General features: G+C 32.2%; 1 protein-coding gene and 1 long non-coding RNA gene across 2 annotated transcripts; one reads left to right on the plus strand and one right to left on the minus strand.

Annotated features, from left to right (window-relative positions):
* On the minus strand, positions 539-982 carry LOC109330802 (uncharacterized mitochondrial protein AtMg00810-like). Its single transcript, XM_019565081.1, has one exon. The coding sequence runs from the start codon at positions 980-982 to the stop codon at positions 539-541; it is 444 nt and encodes a 147-aa protein (XP_019420626.1).
* On the plus strand, positions 3,713-14,071 carry LOC109331112. Its single transcript, XR_002105746.1, has 3 exons — positions 3,713-3,723; positions 7,611-7,617; positions 14,013-14,071. It is a non-coding gene; the product is annotated as an uncharacterized LOC109331112 (long non-coding RNA).

Genomic DNA, 18,373 nt, shown 5'->3' on the forward strand with positions numbered 1-18,373 from the left:
TATGTTGGCCTTGGCCTAGTGCGGAATTGTGTTGGCCTTGGCCTGGTGCAGGATGGCTTTGGCCTTGGCATGGTTCGAAGTTGGCTTGGCCTTGAGCAGAATTGTCTTGGCCTTGTGATATATTGGCCTTGTGATATATAGTCCTTAGGCCCTAGAGCTTTGGTAATACATCAGCTAGTTGCATGTGGCTAGGCACATGCATGATCTTGATGTCTCCATTGGCAAAATGTTCTCTAACTGTGTGATAATCAGGCTCTATATGCTTGGTTCTTTCATGAAAAACAGGGTTAGACACAATATATATACCAGATTGATTATCACAATAAAGTAAAGCAACTTTGGAAAATGAGTGTTGTAAATCCTCAAGGAGATAATTGAGCCATGTTATCTCACAAGTTGTAAGTGCAATGCCTCTGTATTCTACCTTACAAGAGCTTCTTGAGACATTATTTTGTTTCTTAGACTTCCAAGACATAAGAGAGTTACCTGGATATATGCAATAACCTGAAACAGACCTTCTCGTGTCAGGGCATGATGCTCAATCACTATCACTGTAGGCTTTTAGTTGAACAAAGGAGTTCCTTGGGAAGAATAGACCAAGAGCAGGGGATCCTTTGATATACCTTAGAATTTTAACAACTGATTGATATTGTAGATTTGTTGGTAATGCCATGAATTGTGCCAATTGGTTAACAGAAAAGGTAAGATCAAGCCTAGTATTGGTGAGATATATAAGTCTCCCTACATGTCTTCTATAAGCAGCCACATCAGAATAATTGCCACTATCATCTTGGTGTAGGTGAGTTCCATGGGTTATAGGTGTTGATGCAGGTTTGCATCCCATCATTCTTGTATCAGAAAGAATTTCCAAAGCATATTTCCTTTGGTTCATTGAGATGCCAGACTGATTTCTAGCAATCTCAAAACCAAGGAAGAATTTCAAATTGCCTAACTCATTAATTTTAAAAGCTTCATTCATCATGGTTCTAATATGGTTGGTTTCATCCAAATTATTGCCTGATAGGATGATATCATCAACATACACAAGTATTATGGTGAGAGAGGTGGTAGAGGTCTATTTAATAAATAGGGAATGATCACCTTTGCACTTCTTATATCCATATTTGATTAAGAAATTAGATAATTTGGAGAACCACTGCCTACTAGCTTGCTTGAGGCCATATAGAGATTTTTCTAATTTACATACATATGTAGGATTGGAAATGTGCGTGCCAGGTGGAGGATTCATATAGACTTTCTCAATAAGATCTCTATGGAGGAAAGAAATGTTGACATCCAATTGCTTAAGATGTCAGTTGTGTATAAAGGATAAGGCAAGGAGTAGCCTAACTATGCTTATCTTAGCTATAGGAGAAAAGGTTTCTATATAGTCAATTCATTCTGTTTGTGTGTACCCTTTGGCAACAAGTCTGGCTTGTATCTCTCAATACTTCCATCAGATTTATATTTGATTTTGAAGACTCATTTACATCCTATAGCTATTTTATCTTTGGGTAAAGGGGTAATGTAACACCGTGTTTTTCCGAGCACGTTTAATTAAGTAATTAGTTGTTAATGAATTAATTATAGAAATTAATCATTAATGTTTTATGTCAAACCTCTGTTGAGTTTTAGTCTTGTATTATAATATTCTTGCTTTCCCTATTTTTTCAATATTTTTGGAGGATAAAAGTTTCTGAGACAATTTCGGGTCATTTTATCGAGTTTTCGCCCAGTTTTTGAGTTATGTAATTCAGAATCGAATTCCGATTTTTTTGTTGGTTTCGAAATATTTTTTCTAGTCAAATAGACATCAATTTTGTCCGTAACTCATCTCTAGGTATTTTTCACCACGAAATTCAAGTTTCGACGTTTCAGGCAAAAAACCTAAATCGGTAGATCGTATATTTCCGGACGAAGTTACCCGGTAATACTCGGGCACGACTTTAATGGTGAAATCATGTCACATCAATCAAGTCAGAGTATTAATCACATCATGGGCAAATGGCTTATCAAACAAGCAAAGTCAAAGCTTCCATAATCCCCTAAATCACTCACCAAATCTCCTCACTCCACCACCGTTAGACACATCACCTAAACTAGCCTAAAGCTAGATTGAGAGAGGGTGAGGCTCTCCTATAAATACCTCACTCCATCCTCTCATTTTTACACTAATTCTCCTAAAGAAAGTTAATGTATTATTTCTCTTTTTCCCTTCTCCATTTTTCTCCACATACACCATGAGAAAATCATGATATCTTAGTATGTTATTCATGAAGTTGAGTTTATGTTTGTTTTCTTTAAATATTTTGTAAGTCATGACTAAAGGGCATGACTAAAGGGGGTGATAATGAAATCATATGAATCTTTGTGTAGTTTTTGACTTATGTAAAACTTAAAAATATTTTCTTGTTCTTAGATGGAAAAACTGTATCTTTGGAGAAGATTAGATGAGTTTATTTGCTTTAGAAATATTGGAAATTATTGTTAGTATTTGAATGTGTTTAAAGGTGATGATTTGAACATCAAATGAACCTTTATTGTGTTTAAGAAAAGTTTATGTATATTCTTGAAAGTTCAAAATGTTTATGAGTTTTGTTGACAAAAATCATTTTTAAAAGGTATTATGTGTAAAAGGTTGTTTAGCATATATTATTCTTTGTTATCCAAGTTAAAGTAATGATTTGGGATAAAATGTGATTTATTAAAGTCTTGACTTCATAAACTTAAAGTGTTATGAAGTTTTAGATAGTAAGGTAGTAAAATTGTTAACTTATGATTTATAGTTCATGACTATGAAATCAACACCTATTAACCCTTGAGGTTATCCTAAAATTTGGAGGTCTTGAAATGATCATGAAATTAATTGTGTTTTCTTTAGTAGAATACTTTAAATGAGGAGATTGACCTAAAAAGTCTTGACTTTATAAACCTAAAGTGTTATGAAGTCTTAGATAGAAAAATGATTTAAAAGTGTTGATCTTGGTTAAGTTAGCTTACTTTAAAGTGGTAAGATTGACTTAAAAAGTCTTGATTTAGAAGTATTGATTTTGTTTAAGTTGACTTACTTTAAAATGGTTAGTTTAGCTTAATAATCTTACTTAAAATGGTTAATCTTAATAAAAATGTTTTACTTGCAAAAGATAAGTTTTATGAATAGTTATCATTACCGGAAAAATGTAATGAAGTGGAAATACATGTCTAGAAAAGTTTTGTCTAAAGAAACACTTGGTACTTAAGTGTGTCTTTACGACCCACCTCTATTTCCTGGAAACTAACCTGGTGTATATCCACAGATTATGACATAACTACATTATAAGTTTTATTCAAACTTTACTTTAGAAAGTGTCATTGTGTTATAAGACTTTCAATGATAAATGATGATTCAAGAAATACATAACCTTGAATCGGATGGATGAAAGCGATTAAGTTTATTTTAGATTGGAAGTTTTATTTTCACGTAAAATGTTATTTTGTAAGAATAATAATTATCAAAGTGACCTAATTGGCGTTATTTTGATTTAGGCGTGATGAAGAGTTCAAGAAGAGACCCGATGAATTAAGCTCATATGGAATCAAGGAAACAATCTACACGACACACTCAGGTGAGGGAGAAATCATCGTGACACGGTGGTTTCCGAATATGCTTTAGGACCTTCAAACTCCCTCACAAGTTTGGAGTTATCTTGGGTATTAAGAAAGCTTGTACTTAATCAATTGTCTGTTTTGTTTGGATTAAGTACAACAATATTTCTTATGCCGAATTATGTTAGGTTATGTTTATGTATGAAGATGCCATGATTATTCCTGTTTAATATTGCTTGAATAACTATTCTAAGAATTATATGTATGAGATAATTGTTAAATTCAAAGCTTAAAAACATGTGTTATAAATGACTTTTCATTGAGAAAATAAATTTAACTCAATTTTAGGCTTTTCTCGCTTGAGTGAGAAATGTACAGAGAAAATGGCTTTTCTCGCTAGGGCAAGACAACTCTCGCCTGAGCTTAAATATGCACAAAGAAAACTGGTTGTTTTCTTTCTTAAGCGAGACAGCTCTCGCTTGAGCCACGGGTGCCTTATAAAAATGGTGATTCCCTCGCTTGAGCAAGACAGCTCTCGCTTGAGCGAGAGGGCTCCATACAGATAAGACTTCTTAAGTCATCTGAAGGATAACTCTCACATGTGCCAGAGAGTAATTGGATTTTTTCCATCAAGAATTCATTCACTTCCAATCCTACTCAATAAAACCTAAAACACATTTATTGGAGATAATGTTCTTTCAATAAGTAAATGTTGTAAAGATGAATAATTACATGAAATTCTTGGAAATGATACAAAGAAGAGTTGTCATACCTAAAGTGATGTGTGTAAAGAATTGCATGGTTAAGGACGAGGCCCGCAAGTGTTATATTATGCCCACGCAGCAAGATCATATGACCGTAAGAGGCTTGGCTTGAAAGACGTCGAGGGTGATTCAACGATGGTTTGTAGTGGTGCTGAGAAGTATTATATGCCCATGCAGCGAGATAATATGACCGTAAGAGGCTTGACTTGAGATCCGTCCAGGGTGATTCAGCGATGGTTCGTAGTGGTGCTGAGGTTTATTCTCTGTGCTTTAAATGTTAAGATCGGGTCCCACTAGAAGCATTTCTGATGGGAGATGTCTTAAGATGGGCATATCATTATAAAAGATGGATTAAAACATTTAATTTGCTAACTTCAGTTAGAGTACATATTCATTCTGAATAATGAAGTAGTCGAGAGGAAATTTACGGGAGATGAACGAGCCCCAAGGTGTTGAGAGGGATGGCGATGGTGGTGATTCGTCAGCAAAGTCTTGAGGGAGAGTCTAGGTGAGAAGAGTCCCGTGTATTCCTGGATGAGGTATTCTATTGGATTGGAACAAACCGATCATATATATATCCTTGTGAGGAATAAGTTTTGGAGCGATCAAATTGGCTTATTATGGGTGTGAAGAAGATGTTTGCTCCTGACCTTGGTACAGTTTTGATGAAGACACCAACATCACCAAAAAGAAGAAAATGATGAATACTTATGAAGACAAAGAAGAATAAAGCTTCAAGAAAAATTAGATTAAGTCTCTATAGGTACTTCTATCCTAAAACTCATTGTTATGCAAAGTAGTAATGCTCAAACCATTTTTAAAGAATAATGAAACACTTTAAAAATACTTAAAACATTTTTTTGAAATAATGTGTAACGGGTTACTTCATTCAAGTAACAAGTTACATGTGAGAGAAAAAGAGTTATCCAACTTAAAACTATTCAGAGTAATTACTGCCTTTGAGTAACAAATTACCAGTTTTATAGAATTTGAGTATCCGGTTACCCAAATGGTGTAATCGATTACTCTAATTCGTTTTTAAATAATTAGTGGACAGTATGTTTGGGTAATCGATTATCCAATGTAAGTAATCAATTACTGAAGACTGTTACATGAGATTTCAAATTTCAAAACAAAATGTTTTCACTCCAAATGAAATCTCTTCACTTCAAAGAACTCCTACACTTTCAGAAAGGCACCATCGGTGTTTAGAAAGTCTATAAAAAGACTCTAACTCTCACAACATAAACACACAACTTTTATATAACTCTCATACTACTCTGAAAAATTCTCTCACTATTTTTCTGCACTTTTGCACTAAGTTCTTAAACTTTCAAAAGGAGAATTTTTCTGAGTTACTTAAAGTAATTGATTCAAAGTTTTACAAATCTATTGAGCATTATTACTAAGTATAAAAAGAGAGTTGATTGGATTGCAAGTGTTATAATATTTCATACTTGTAAAGGCAATCCAAAGCCATTATTGAAATTCTTCATTCATTGCAATAAACTTTCTTTCACAGGGTGTGAATAGAAAGATGATAGAGTAACTTGGAAAAGTGTTTTCCAAGGGTATAAGTATTAGTGAGTGTGTAAGGTACATAGAGATATCGGGGTGGGATATTGTAATTACAACTTATAATATTTAGTGGAAAATCTCTTGTGCTGCAAGAGTACTAGATGTAGCCTTCGGTGGACAAGAAGGTGAACTAGTATAAAATACTTGTGTACTCTCCTTTCCTTTTCCTCTTTAATTTATACTTGTTTATGTTCTGCAATATTATCCGCTGCACATTAACTCTTACATTTTGCAGAAAAAGTTACTATAATTTTAAGTCAACTAATTTCCCCCCCCCCCTTTAGTTGCAATCATGTTCTTACAATGGGACCTGTACTCTCAGTTATTTCTGAATAGTTATTGGGAGGATAATGGTGTAAGGATGGTGGACATATGTATAGCATGCATACGTGGTATTTATTGATATTGATTCTAAAATCTTAAGTTTTATTCTTCATAAATCATTAATACATGCGAGTATGATCATATGATATATCAATACTTGTTCTTTGTCTTGGGGTGATATTTTGTGCAATTCCACGACGTTAATGATAAGTTTTTCATTAGATGTTTTACTCTCTATCTTTCTTTTTGGTGTACTCGTATACATCCATGTTTAGATGGATAGATCGACGATGATCAGGGGCTACCGCTTTACCATGTCCCAGGATGGGGCATGTAGCGTTGAAGGAAACAAATACACCTACACTGGTCCCTGCAACCTGGAATTGGATCTCGTATATGACGGCTCTGTGTTGCATCTCCCGACACATTACTAGAACGAAGGTTTGTATCTGCCGGTCCATCCACACTAGCTGATGCACGAGGGACCTGACCCCAATCGGGATTCTCATCTACTGACTTAACGCCAAGAGGAACGGAAGGAGCAGGCATGGCTACTTCATCGGAGCCTAAGGGGTACACCTCGGACCCTTTGATGCATTGGGCAGTAGATGAGGTGGTGGAGGACGAGGACTGTCTAGAGTTAATTTGCATAGAGGGTTCGGTGGATGTTATTGGGATCTCTTCAGACTCGGAGATCGATGAAGACCCGAGTGAGGTTTCCAGTGCACCACCGGTCTAGGAGCTCCTTTCTTTCTTTTGATAGGGAACCTGTGTAGGGTACTTTTTTAATGTCAACTCCCCCGACATTATTTTATTTTTTTTGTATTTTTAGTCTTTGTTATGGGCGAAGAATAGACTTCGCCTTGTATTTTGTAAACCATGATGTACGTATTACAAATTCAAGAATTGATTAATGAGAAGTATTCAAAAAAGAATTGTGTTTCGTTCAATTACATTTTAAGTATTAAGAAATTATTTCCACTAAGGTTTGAAAATGTGATGTCTTGAAAGAGAATAGATAAAATGGAAAAAATGATTTGCAAGTTATATGTTACATAAAATAAAAATAAAAATAATAATTACTCATTTTTCCAAGAGATTAAATATATTAATTATGAAATGATTTTTGGGGCGTTTTAGGTAAGAGACCATGTATTATTATATTCTAAGGCTAGTAATTCCTTCTTAAGGCATCCTGCCATTTTGGATCCTTAATGGCTTGGTTATATGTTCTAGGTTCTGTCTCAACAGTGGCTTCCAGGAAACTAGATTTATATGATGAGGCCAAAGACTCATATGATAAGTATGAGGCTGTAGGGTACTTAGAGGTATTTGCAGGGTGTTTATTATGCATTAGAGCATATTGGTAATCCTACAAGTATGATGGAGGTTTAGAGACTCTATAGCTCTTTCTAGTATGTTATGGGTTAGAAGGATTACATGGTTCAGCACTGTCCTCAGTATGAGTGGTTAAGTCTTCTATTTGATAACTAGGATCATTGTTAGTTTGAGGATTATCATATGGCATAAACAAAGTGTCATCATTGGAGTTAGTAGGATTGCTTATGTGAGGTCTAAGGCTATCAGACGTTGATGTTTCCCTAGGTTTGTAAGGAAAAAGTACCTTCATAGAATATCACATTCTTGTTCACTTGTAGGGCCCCAGTAGAGAGGTTTAAAATAATGTATCATTTAACACCATCCTTATATCCTAAGAAAAAACACCTAACAGCCCTAGGATCAAATTTATCTCTAGAGTGACTTAGTGTTCCAGCATAGCATAAAGAATCAAATACTTTAAGATGCAATAAATCTGCTTGTTTCTTATACAAACACTCATAAGGAGACATGTTATGCAAAATAGGTGTAGGTAACAGATTAATAACATAAACAACATGTTTAACAGCATATGACCAATAAACTTTGGGCAATTGGCTTTGTATTAAAAGAGCCATTGCTACATTCAACACATGTTGATGTTTTCTCTCAACCACACCATTTTGTTGAGGTGTGTAGACACAACTAGTTTGATGTAAAATGCCTTTTGAAGAGTAGAATGGCTTCATTAGAAATTCAGGTCCATTATCATTTCTAATGGTTTTTATTTTGCTAGAAAACTTGTTTTCAATTAATGCAGTAAAGTTTTGAAAAAGTTGAGAGGTTTCAAACTTGTTCTTCATCAAAAATATCCATTTGAACCTGGTATAATCATCTACAATGGTCAAAAATATCTATGACCATGTCTAGAAGTTATAGGAAACGGACCCCATATATCCATGTACACAAGATCAAAGCAATTTAAAGATTTGATATTACTAAGGGGGGAAAGAAGTTTTCTTTGTTTAGCTTGGTGGCAAATGTCACAAATTCATGATTTATTAGATTTCAGAAAAGAAAATTAATCATAAGAACATTCATATTATCATGAAAAACGTGCCCAAGTCTATAGTGCCATAGTTCAAAATTAGAAATGTTAACATCATCAATATAGGTAAAGTTGATTCTGTGAAAGAATTTAGTAGCTTTTAGCATGTATAGCCCATTGATGATCTTAGTTGTACCAATCATCCTCAAAGAGATCTTGTCCTAAATTTTACAGCATGATTTATCCAAAAAAACAATGCATGGCATGCAGGTAACTAATCTAGAGATGGAAATCAAATTATATGAAAAAGAAGGCAAATATAGAACATTATGTAGAATTATGTTCTGCAAGATAGGGACAGTTCTAGGTATCTTGGCTATGAGTTTATTTCCATTGGATAATCTAACTATGATTGGTTTGATATAATGGTATATAGAAAATAAAGACAAAGTGGAGCAAACATGGTCAGTTGCTCCACTGTCCAGAATCCAAGATTCACTACAAAATTGATATTACATATACCTGGATTGTTAATATTAGGAGTGATGGTTGTTGTGGAGAGTATGTTGGAGTTGCTTGTGACAATTTGATGGCTCTGTTGTTGTGCATTAGTGGAGTCTCTTTGTTGCAACATGTTGACAAGTCCATTATATTGTTCTTATCTTAGTCCAAAAATGTTGCTCCCTTGATCATTAGTTTGCTAGTTATCTTGTTGTGTGTCACTGTTTGTTCTTTCAGACTTTAAAGAGTTAACTTGTTTATTCTTTGTGAATTGAAAATTGACTGGGAAGGCATGATGTGTCCAATCTTTTTACAATGAGTGCAGAATTTGGTATTTCCTGAATTCTTGGTCCAAGAACCTCTTCTAGATGGTACATAGGGTCCTCTTCCAAGACTTCTACTATTACCTCCTCTATTAGATGATCCTCATATCTTCCAATTTCCCAAAATTTCCATGGTTTTTGCATCTGAATCATGTCCATAAATCTGTCTTTCTTGTTGAATTACTAAGGCAAGGACTTTGCTCGTGTTAGGTAGAGGCTCAATGAGCATTATTTGAGATCTTACTATAGTGTATGTGTCATTGAGCCTCTTTAGAAATCTGATTACCTTGTCATTTGTTCTGCATTTCTTAATATCACTTAATGCATCACATGTGCATTTTGGGCAGGGTCTAAAATTGTCTAGCTTATCCCATAGGATTTTAAGTTCTATGAAATAACTATTGACATCTAATCCTCCTTGTCTCAAGTTGGCATTGACTCTTGAAGTTCAGCAATTCTAATGAGGTTACCTTGAGAGAATCTTTCTCTGAATTCTTCCTAAACCTCATGGGCTTTGTCTATCCAAAGGATACTTTGTGAGATGAAGGGTGATACAAATCTTGTGATCCAAGATATCACAATGTTGTTAGCCCTTTCCCAAGCAGGATATGTAGGATCAGATCGCAGTGGCATATGAATTGAACCATCAATGAAAGGGATTTTGTTTTTAGAACTAAGGCTCATGATCATGGATCTTGCCCAATGGTAATAATTCTCCCCATTTAATAAGGATGTACCAAGATCTGTGCCTAGACTTTCTGGGCGGTGGACATAGAAGGGTGACTCTGCGAACTGTGGTGGATTTGGTGAATTTGTGCTTGATAGGATTGAGGTCATTGAATGTAGTAGAGCTATTTTTGAAAAAGAGCTTTGATACCATATAAAATAAATATGACTATGAAGAAGACGATGAGTTGAAAAGAACTCAAGAAGTAATGAATAAGAAACTTTTATTATTGAAGATGAAAGAAATGAAGAGAATGTGAAGTGTGAATATTGAAAGAGTATCTAAAAACTTACTTTGATTAACTAACCTATGTTCTATTTATAGAAAGGAGGAAAGGGTATCTAACTAACATAACTAACAAAACTAATCCTATACATGTGCAAAATAAAGAATCTAAGAAGCTGAGTTAGGTGGTATGAAGTTATTTGAAATCTGGTGCAACTTGGTTTAGGCTTGGTGAAATGAGGATGCAAAGTTTGCACTGAGTTGGCCCATATGCAGAATGATCCTAGCCTTGCCCTGGTGCTGAACTTTCTTAGCCTTGGCCAGGTGTGTGAGTGTCTTGACCTTGTCCTGGTGTGTGACTGTGTTGGCCTTGGCCTGGTGCGGAACTGTGTTGGCCTTACCTGATGCAGGATGGCTCTAGCCTTGGCCTAGTGCGAAGTTGGCTTGGCCTTGAGCAGAATTGTCTTGGCCTTGTGATATATTGGCTAATACATTAAATTGTGAAATACTTGAATGCATGTGTGATAGAATGATACCATTCCAACTTAAAAGAATAGTATAGATTTAAGCCCCACAGTATAATATTGGACTAATATTGGAGTAAAATATTAAAAGAAAATAAACTAAACGCAATAGAGATGCCAATGTTGTATTGAATCAATAAATATATTGGATAATATAAGATTATGGATGAATGCATTATAATAAAATTGAAATAACTTCTATTATTAAAAAATCTCATGGATTATAAAAACAATTATGTTAAATACCCACTTGGCATTGACACGACCAATGGGCTTAATGCCATGTTGGTTATATGTCTGAAATACTAGAAAACTTCTATATTCACTATTTTGTTATTTTTTTCCATCAATTCTTTAAAAGGCTTATATGGACAACCAACCTAGCCCAATACAAGGCTTATATAATGTTCTTACGTATACCCAACTAAGATTATCAGGCCCATGCAAGCAAGACTCGGAGGACTATGAAGCATAAATTCATAGAATATTATCATCTGTAATGAAGACAAGTGGGTGCTAGAGTTATGTGTTTGTTTCTTATTTGCTTTTCACATTCTTTTTTGTTCTTGAACATTTTGGAAGTTAGATTTTGGAGAGGAAGAAAGGAAAAAAGAAGGTTTGAAAGCCATAAAATACACTTATGAGATAACTCTCAAGTCTTTCATTTATCTTTTTTCCCCTTCAAAATCCAACTCTCAAACAAACCCTTCTGGTGTTTTATTTTGTTGCATTTCTGTTTTTAGGGTTTACTAGCACGCAATCAAGGACAAAGAAGCTATTTTCAAAATTTGTGAAAATATTAGGTGTCATGCTTGATTGAGAAAGAAAATCTTGAAGAAGGAAGAAAGAGAAAGAATAACATTTCTCATTGAATTGAATTACAATGAATAAGAGAATCATTATTTATATACTATATTCCCTAACTAACAACTAACTAGTTAGTTAATTAATTAATTATATTGTTAATGGATTAATGAATACAAAATTACTCATATAATCGTTAATCATATAATCGTTAATCATATAATTAATCGATTACATACAAAACAAATACACAAAGATTTTCACAAAATTTAAACATGTTACCTCCACAAAGATAAATTGCAGCAATCATACTATTCAACCACACAGGTTAAAAATGCAATAATAAAATTTAGTGCTATAATTCCAACTTGTTTGAAAAATTAGTGAACCAGAATAGTAGAGTGATTAGATTAATCTATTGGACTACTACTCATACCCAACAGTCTATCAAACCCATTACGAATGAACCACTAAACCTGCTGGAATCCCTTGCAAGTCACGAAGTGTAAAAATATGATATACCATTAGGACATACAAATTCTTCATTCAAATGATGAGAATAAAATATTTATAACTTTTATTAGTCTTTCAAATGTTTTTTATATATAAAAGGGCAACCCCCAACAAGAAGAAAAAACTAAGGATTGGGTATGACGGCCCCAATTTATTATTACTGCTACTGCTCCCTATCAATTTGAAACAAGAGTGTAATTTACTAATATCTATGACTGTTGGTATAAAAATTTGTATCTAGTCATTGTATTATTTACCATTTATTTATATTAAAAATAAATGATAGATGATACATTAACAGTGTATACAATTTTTTTTCTTCAAACAATATTACTTTATCACATTTATTTTGTATTAAAGTTTATATAAGTATATCTGATTTTATCCATTTTCGATTCCATCAATAACACAATAACTTAATATATGTTTAGTTCAATCATGGATTTGAACTAGATTTTAAAATCGCATTGCACATACATGCTAACAACCTAGATTTAATATAAGATACCTAATAAGCAGTATAAATTTTTGGACTATGATGGGTTGATCTGTTCGAACTTGCCCATTATGACATGTCTGGTATCAGAAATTGGCAGTGGAGATTGCTGTGCACTACTAGTACTATCTACCAAACACGGAACGTAGCTGCATGTATAGCTACCAGAGCCATGCATTACATAGCAGAGAAAGAAATAAGGTTTATCCATATTATATATTATTACTTGAAAACAATGGATGCACAACATTAAATTAGATGAGTTTTATAGATTGTTATTGTATTATCAACTATTTATTTTTATATTATTATTGACTGTTAAAAAAGTAGTACAAACGAATGGTGAAAATATATTAATTATGTATAAATGTTTATAGCGGCGATACATACTATTATTATAATATTTTTATCACTATTTTCTGATGACATTTAGATTCAGTCAACGTCATGTTTAAATCATAAGTGAAAGCGATTGTTCATTTGACGAACCTTAGTACTTGGCGAAGGGAAAGTATGCTTCCAGATTGTCGTTATTAAAACAAATAAATACTTGAATATTTTTTCTGTACACCAAGACAGCATTTTTAAGTTTTGATTCATTGTTTTTTAACATTGTGTGAGTGAAATCTTTTCCCCTGCAAGTATTTAATATAGACTCAATATTAATAAAAAAGTTTAAAATTTGTGTACGATAGTGTAAAGTTTTTTATATTATCAGCATATCATTTACCATTGATTTATATTTATTTTGTTTAAGAGTAAATAGTAATTAATAAATAAATGATGGATAATTTGCTTACAGTATAAAAAATACTTATATTGTCAGTGTATACATATTAAATATCCTTAATAAAAATAATATGTTAACAACAACTTGAATCAAAATAGGAAAAAAAATACTCCTTTGTTACTTTTAAGCATGATCTAATTTGTTTTACGCAAACCAAAGAAAGAGTTAAATATTTTGTTTTTACAAAATTATAGTTTTTTACTATTATATTTTTTTCTCAATTGTTCTCATCACTTTACTCTATTATTATTTTCCCTTTCAAAAAATTTAAAGTATCAATGTAATTGATAAAAATGATTAATATTGTATTAAACTTAAGAGTCATAGTAAAATACAAATAATTTTTTATCAAAAAAATAGCATGGTGCAAAAATTAAAAAGGGAGTACAACTCTACACGTTTTGTTTTATAGAAAAGAATCATATTTTCCAAGCATGTAAAAAAACATATAACATTGTTGTCCCATATGAGAGAGGTAAGTTGTTTCTAACAGTATCTCATTATCTATTTTGGACCAATGACATATTATCACATGAATAAAAGAATTATTTTTAAAAACAAAAGTAATATTTTAATTAGTTTGGAATAGAGAATAGATACTATTGAAACAGATGATCTATACCACCGATTACTCTAGGAAGGAAGAGAAATAATATTTATTACTTATTTACTTCTATTGTTTTTTAGGACAAAGATTTGCTATCTTAAAGCATGTCTCAAAGTCTGTCCCAAACCAATCATATTATATCATGTTAGTTAAAAAATTAAATACTTATGACTTTATCTATTTTTGCTTCATCGTGATTGATTAGGGACAAACTTGCGGACAGTAGATCCTCATTTTTTTTTCTGCATTTATTTATGATAAGTAAATAGAAGAGGGCTTCTGAATTCTGTCCTAGTATGTTTCTGTACCACACTACCATGCTTTCATAATTTCATTACTTGTTCATTGTATGCCTCAAAACCATATCTATTCAATTCTCTCAGTCCTGTGACCCTTGTCTGTTTCTCTGCCTCTAATGATCTCTTTCCTTTTCCTTTAACCAATATATCCCATACTGCTAATTTCAAATCCCATTTTTACCCATGGAAGCTAAGCTATCATAAATGAAACTTAGGGAACCCCATAAAATTACTCAGCACTCCCTATGTCTATTGAATAGACTGAATTAAAAGTAGAAGGGTCAAAATTCCCCGGCAAAGTACAGAACAAGTGAGAGATGCAGCACTACCCTAGCTAGAAGCAATAGTCCATGTAATGGGCAGAGATCATAGATCATATGTTTTTAATAGTGTCTTATTATCTCTCAAATCAATCAGAATATTATTTTTTATTATTTTGTTTTTAAATTTATTTTTATATATATGATAATATATGATTAACCAAGACATAAAATGAGACATCATTCAAAAACTCTTCATTCCAAATGGAGTGTATCTTTATTTAGTGAGTTATTTTATATTTAGTTATTTACTTCAATTCCCACATGGGCACATGCTAATTTTTAATATCAAAACTTTAATTTAATGACCAGTTTGTATTGATTCAAGTGGAATGAGACTAATTTCCTTATTGAGACGACCCTATGATCAATTGATGAACTCATGTGCATAAAAACTGAGTGGTCATCGATTTTTTTATGCAAAACATGAAAAATCAATTCAATAGCATCCAATTATCTATCCTCACACGGTACCTTACTTAATGTTGCGAAAACCCATAAAACATTAATTAATTTTACTCTTATTATTTGGAGAAAGAAAAAACTAATTATCAAAGTTTGTGTTTGGTATTTGTAAGGATGAAAACTCTTTCATAAGTATCCCTCCTGCGGTAGGGAACCCTAAGTTAAATAATATTTTTTAGAAAATATTTGTTTTGGGCTAATCTTAATTTTGAGAGTTTGCTAAAATTTAATTTCAGTTAAAAGGTTTGGTTTGAGTTCCAAGAATCCGACACAAAACTCTTGGGTGTATTCAAGTGTAAAGTTTCACATTAAATTTGCACGGAAGAATAAAAGAGTTTATAAGTAAAAAAGACTCATGAAACTAATGCCTTAAATTTTTTTGTTCAAAACGTGACATCTCACTTATAACTCTCCACTATTTCCATACCCGATAACAGTGAAACTCCCCAATTGTTGGAGACTCTTCCGTCGCAGTCTAGTCCAACAAAAGTAGGGAACCCACCACAATTCAATAGCCATAGACTGTTGCCAAAAAAAAGAACACCAGCTTAATTACTTTAAAAGTATTTGGGAAACAAATTAAATTGGAAAAGGTGATTATTTTGGTAACATTCGTTGGTTTTAAAAAGGTTTGATTTAGCACTGGTGCAATTTATTGATTTAGAAAAAGGGTTGATTATTGCACTTTGATGCATCTTATTGATCTTGACAAAATGATGGTTGCACTTTGGTACATCTTTTTTCTTTAGAAAGTAAAGGATCATTGCACTTCGACATGATTAAGTTCAAGCACCTTCAACCGAAATAAAATTCAAGCAAGAGCACCATATAAATTCAAGAGAGCAAGAACAACATATTATATGCATCATACGTACTTTTTTGAGCGTGCAACAATAACACAATATGTGCGTATTCATCATCTTTCAAGAGAGCAAGATTATCATGTGTGGATCAAGTATAGATTTTCAAGACAGGACGAATGTCATTATGCGCATCATACAATTTCATTATGAGAAGATTTTATCAACTATATGTGCGATTTAAATTTCAAATATAATTGGAAAAAGAATTCAAAATTGTAAAGGAAATGTGACCATATATTTCAGTCATACATCAAACAGAAAGAGTATGATTATAAACAACTTACTCTGAAAAAATGTACACTCATAGGGTTGATATTTAGGGATTGATGTTCACCTTTAAAGTAGAAATTATGTGTCTTTAAAATAGTTTCGTGCTAAATATATGTTTTATTATTTATTTTGACATTCCAATAGGATTAGTTAAAGCATCCACACTCACAAACAATATCTTCATTCTTATTGAGACTCACATATTATTTTATAATTTATTACAACTTCTCAAGAAATAAGAACAATATTTACTTTTTTCTCAGAATAGTAAGTATCATTCTTATTCTTATTTGAGTCTCACAGCATCTACTTTTTCCCTACAATATCTACTTCTCTCTTCATTTTCCCTTGCTAAGAACAACTAAGAATTATTCTTATTTAAGAAAAAAAGTTAGAAAATAAGAATGATACAATAGTGAAGAAAGTAAAAATGTTATGAAAAACTATTGTGCTGTTGTTATGACTTTAGGTTAACAATATCATAAATATATCAATTCAACTTGTGAGTAGTGACAAATGAATCATCAATCAACTAGCAATCATCTATTATAATATATAAAGATAAATGTATTTGTAAAATTCTAACAGTGTGTGATTTTTACCTTGTCCAAATTAATATCTTTGACTAGAAATTGAGTTTAAATTGAAATTTCATTGTTGTCTTGGTATAGGAAAAATTAATTTGTAAGGATATGCAGTTTGCAGATTGCAATTAAGGATCCACGCTAATCGTGCCGGATTGGTTCAACTTGTAGTATAGAATATCATATAGTACAAGAGAATAAAATATTTTCTTATAAAAGGAAATAAATTATCTTCTCCAGTTAGTAAAATTATAATATGTATCATAATTTTCTAACTTTTATAAATATCTTTACAGAAAATAATTAAATAGAACACATGTTATAATTTTAATAGTTGGAAGAGATAATTTATTTTCTCAAATAAGATACTTTATTCTTATAGTAAAATATATCTTTATTTGATTTCCATATTGAGGTTTAATTTGTGGTATCTATGTCTGTCTTCAAAGTAAAGCTACCTTTCTTTTCAAGACAAAGACTAGTATATTACACACATCTAATATGTTTGTATTTTTGTGTTATCCAAAATAATATTTAAGATAAAGTTTTTTAATATATAGTCTTTACATTAATATGTTTCCACACAACTATTTCTCCTCTTTTAAATACCTTCTAGGCTATTAATTTGTTTTTCCTTCCCAGCTTCTAATTAAATTAACTTAAAAAAACATGAACAACTAAGTAGACAATAAAAGTAGTAAGAGTGAGATTAGAGAGAAAAGATAGCTTGTGAGATGTAACGTGAAATCTTGTTCTTATTATGTAACGTATGAGTATGGTTTATGGTTTGGTCTCACGGGAATCCAGCCACCCCTCTCACGTGTTCCTTCCTCCCTCCCCCTCTCTTTCTCCACTAGACCTTGCTGGTTTTCATCCTGTGTAGAACAACTAGTTATGCTCCTCGTTTCTTCACAACCATACATCATAAGTTTTGGTCGGTGGTTCTATGTCTAACTTACATGATAGATAGCTTGCGCTAATTTCATACTTATTGTACAAGAATCTAGCTGTTTTTGCATTTGCCTAGATAATTTTCTAAATAATAATAAAACTATGCATTCTATATTATTAGAAACGAGACTCATAGGTTAAACAAAAAAAATTCATCCAAAAAATGTAACTTGAGAAAAGTAAACTATGCATTCTAAGCATAAAATTTAACTTTTACTTAAAGAAATGTAAGTAATATATTGACCTATTAATAATATTTTTTTGATCATGAAAGAGACTTTTTTTTACAGTGAAACATTAGAATGTTAGTATTGCAAATTCGAACTATAGACTTCTTTATTACTTTAACATGCAATAAATATTAATATACTCATATTTGCTGATTAAAAAATATATTTTTTGGTATCATTCCATTCTTTAAAACCTTCCAACCTTTCCACATTTTTTATCGACAAATGTTAGTATTTGTTATGGGCGAGACCTCGAACTCTTGAA

Source organism: Lupinus angustifolius, chromosome LG17 (genome assembly GCF_001865875.1).
Source record: "Lupinus angustifolius cultivar Tanjil chromosome LG17, LupAngTanjil_v1.0, whole genome shotgun sequence".
Classification (NCBI taxonomy): Eukaryota; Viridiplantae; Streptophyta; class Magnoliopsida; order Fabales; family Fabaceae; genus Lupinus; species Lupinus angustifolius.

Coding starts and splice junctions, on each gene's coding strand:
- LOC109330802 (XM_019565081.1), bottom strand. CDS start 982: ATGATGAATGAAGCTTTTAAAATTAATGAGTTAGGCAATTTGAAATTC.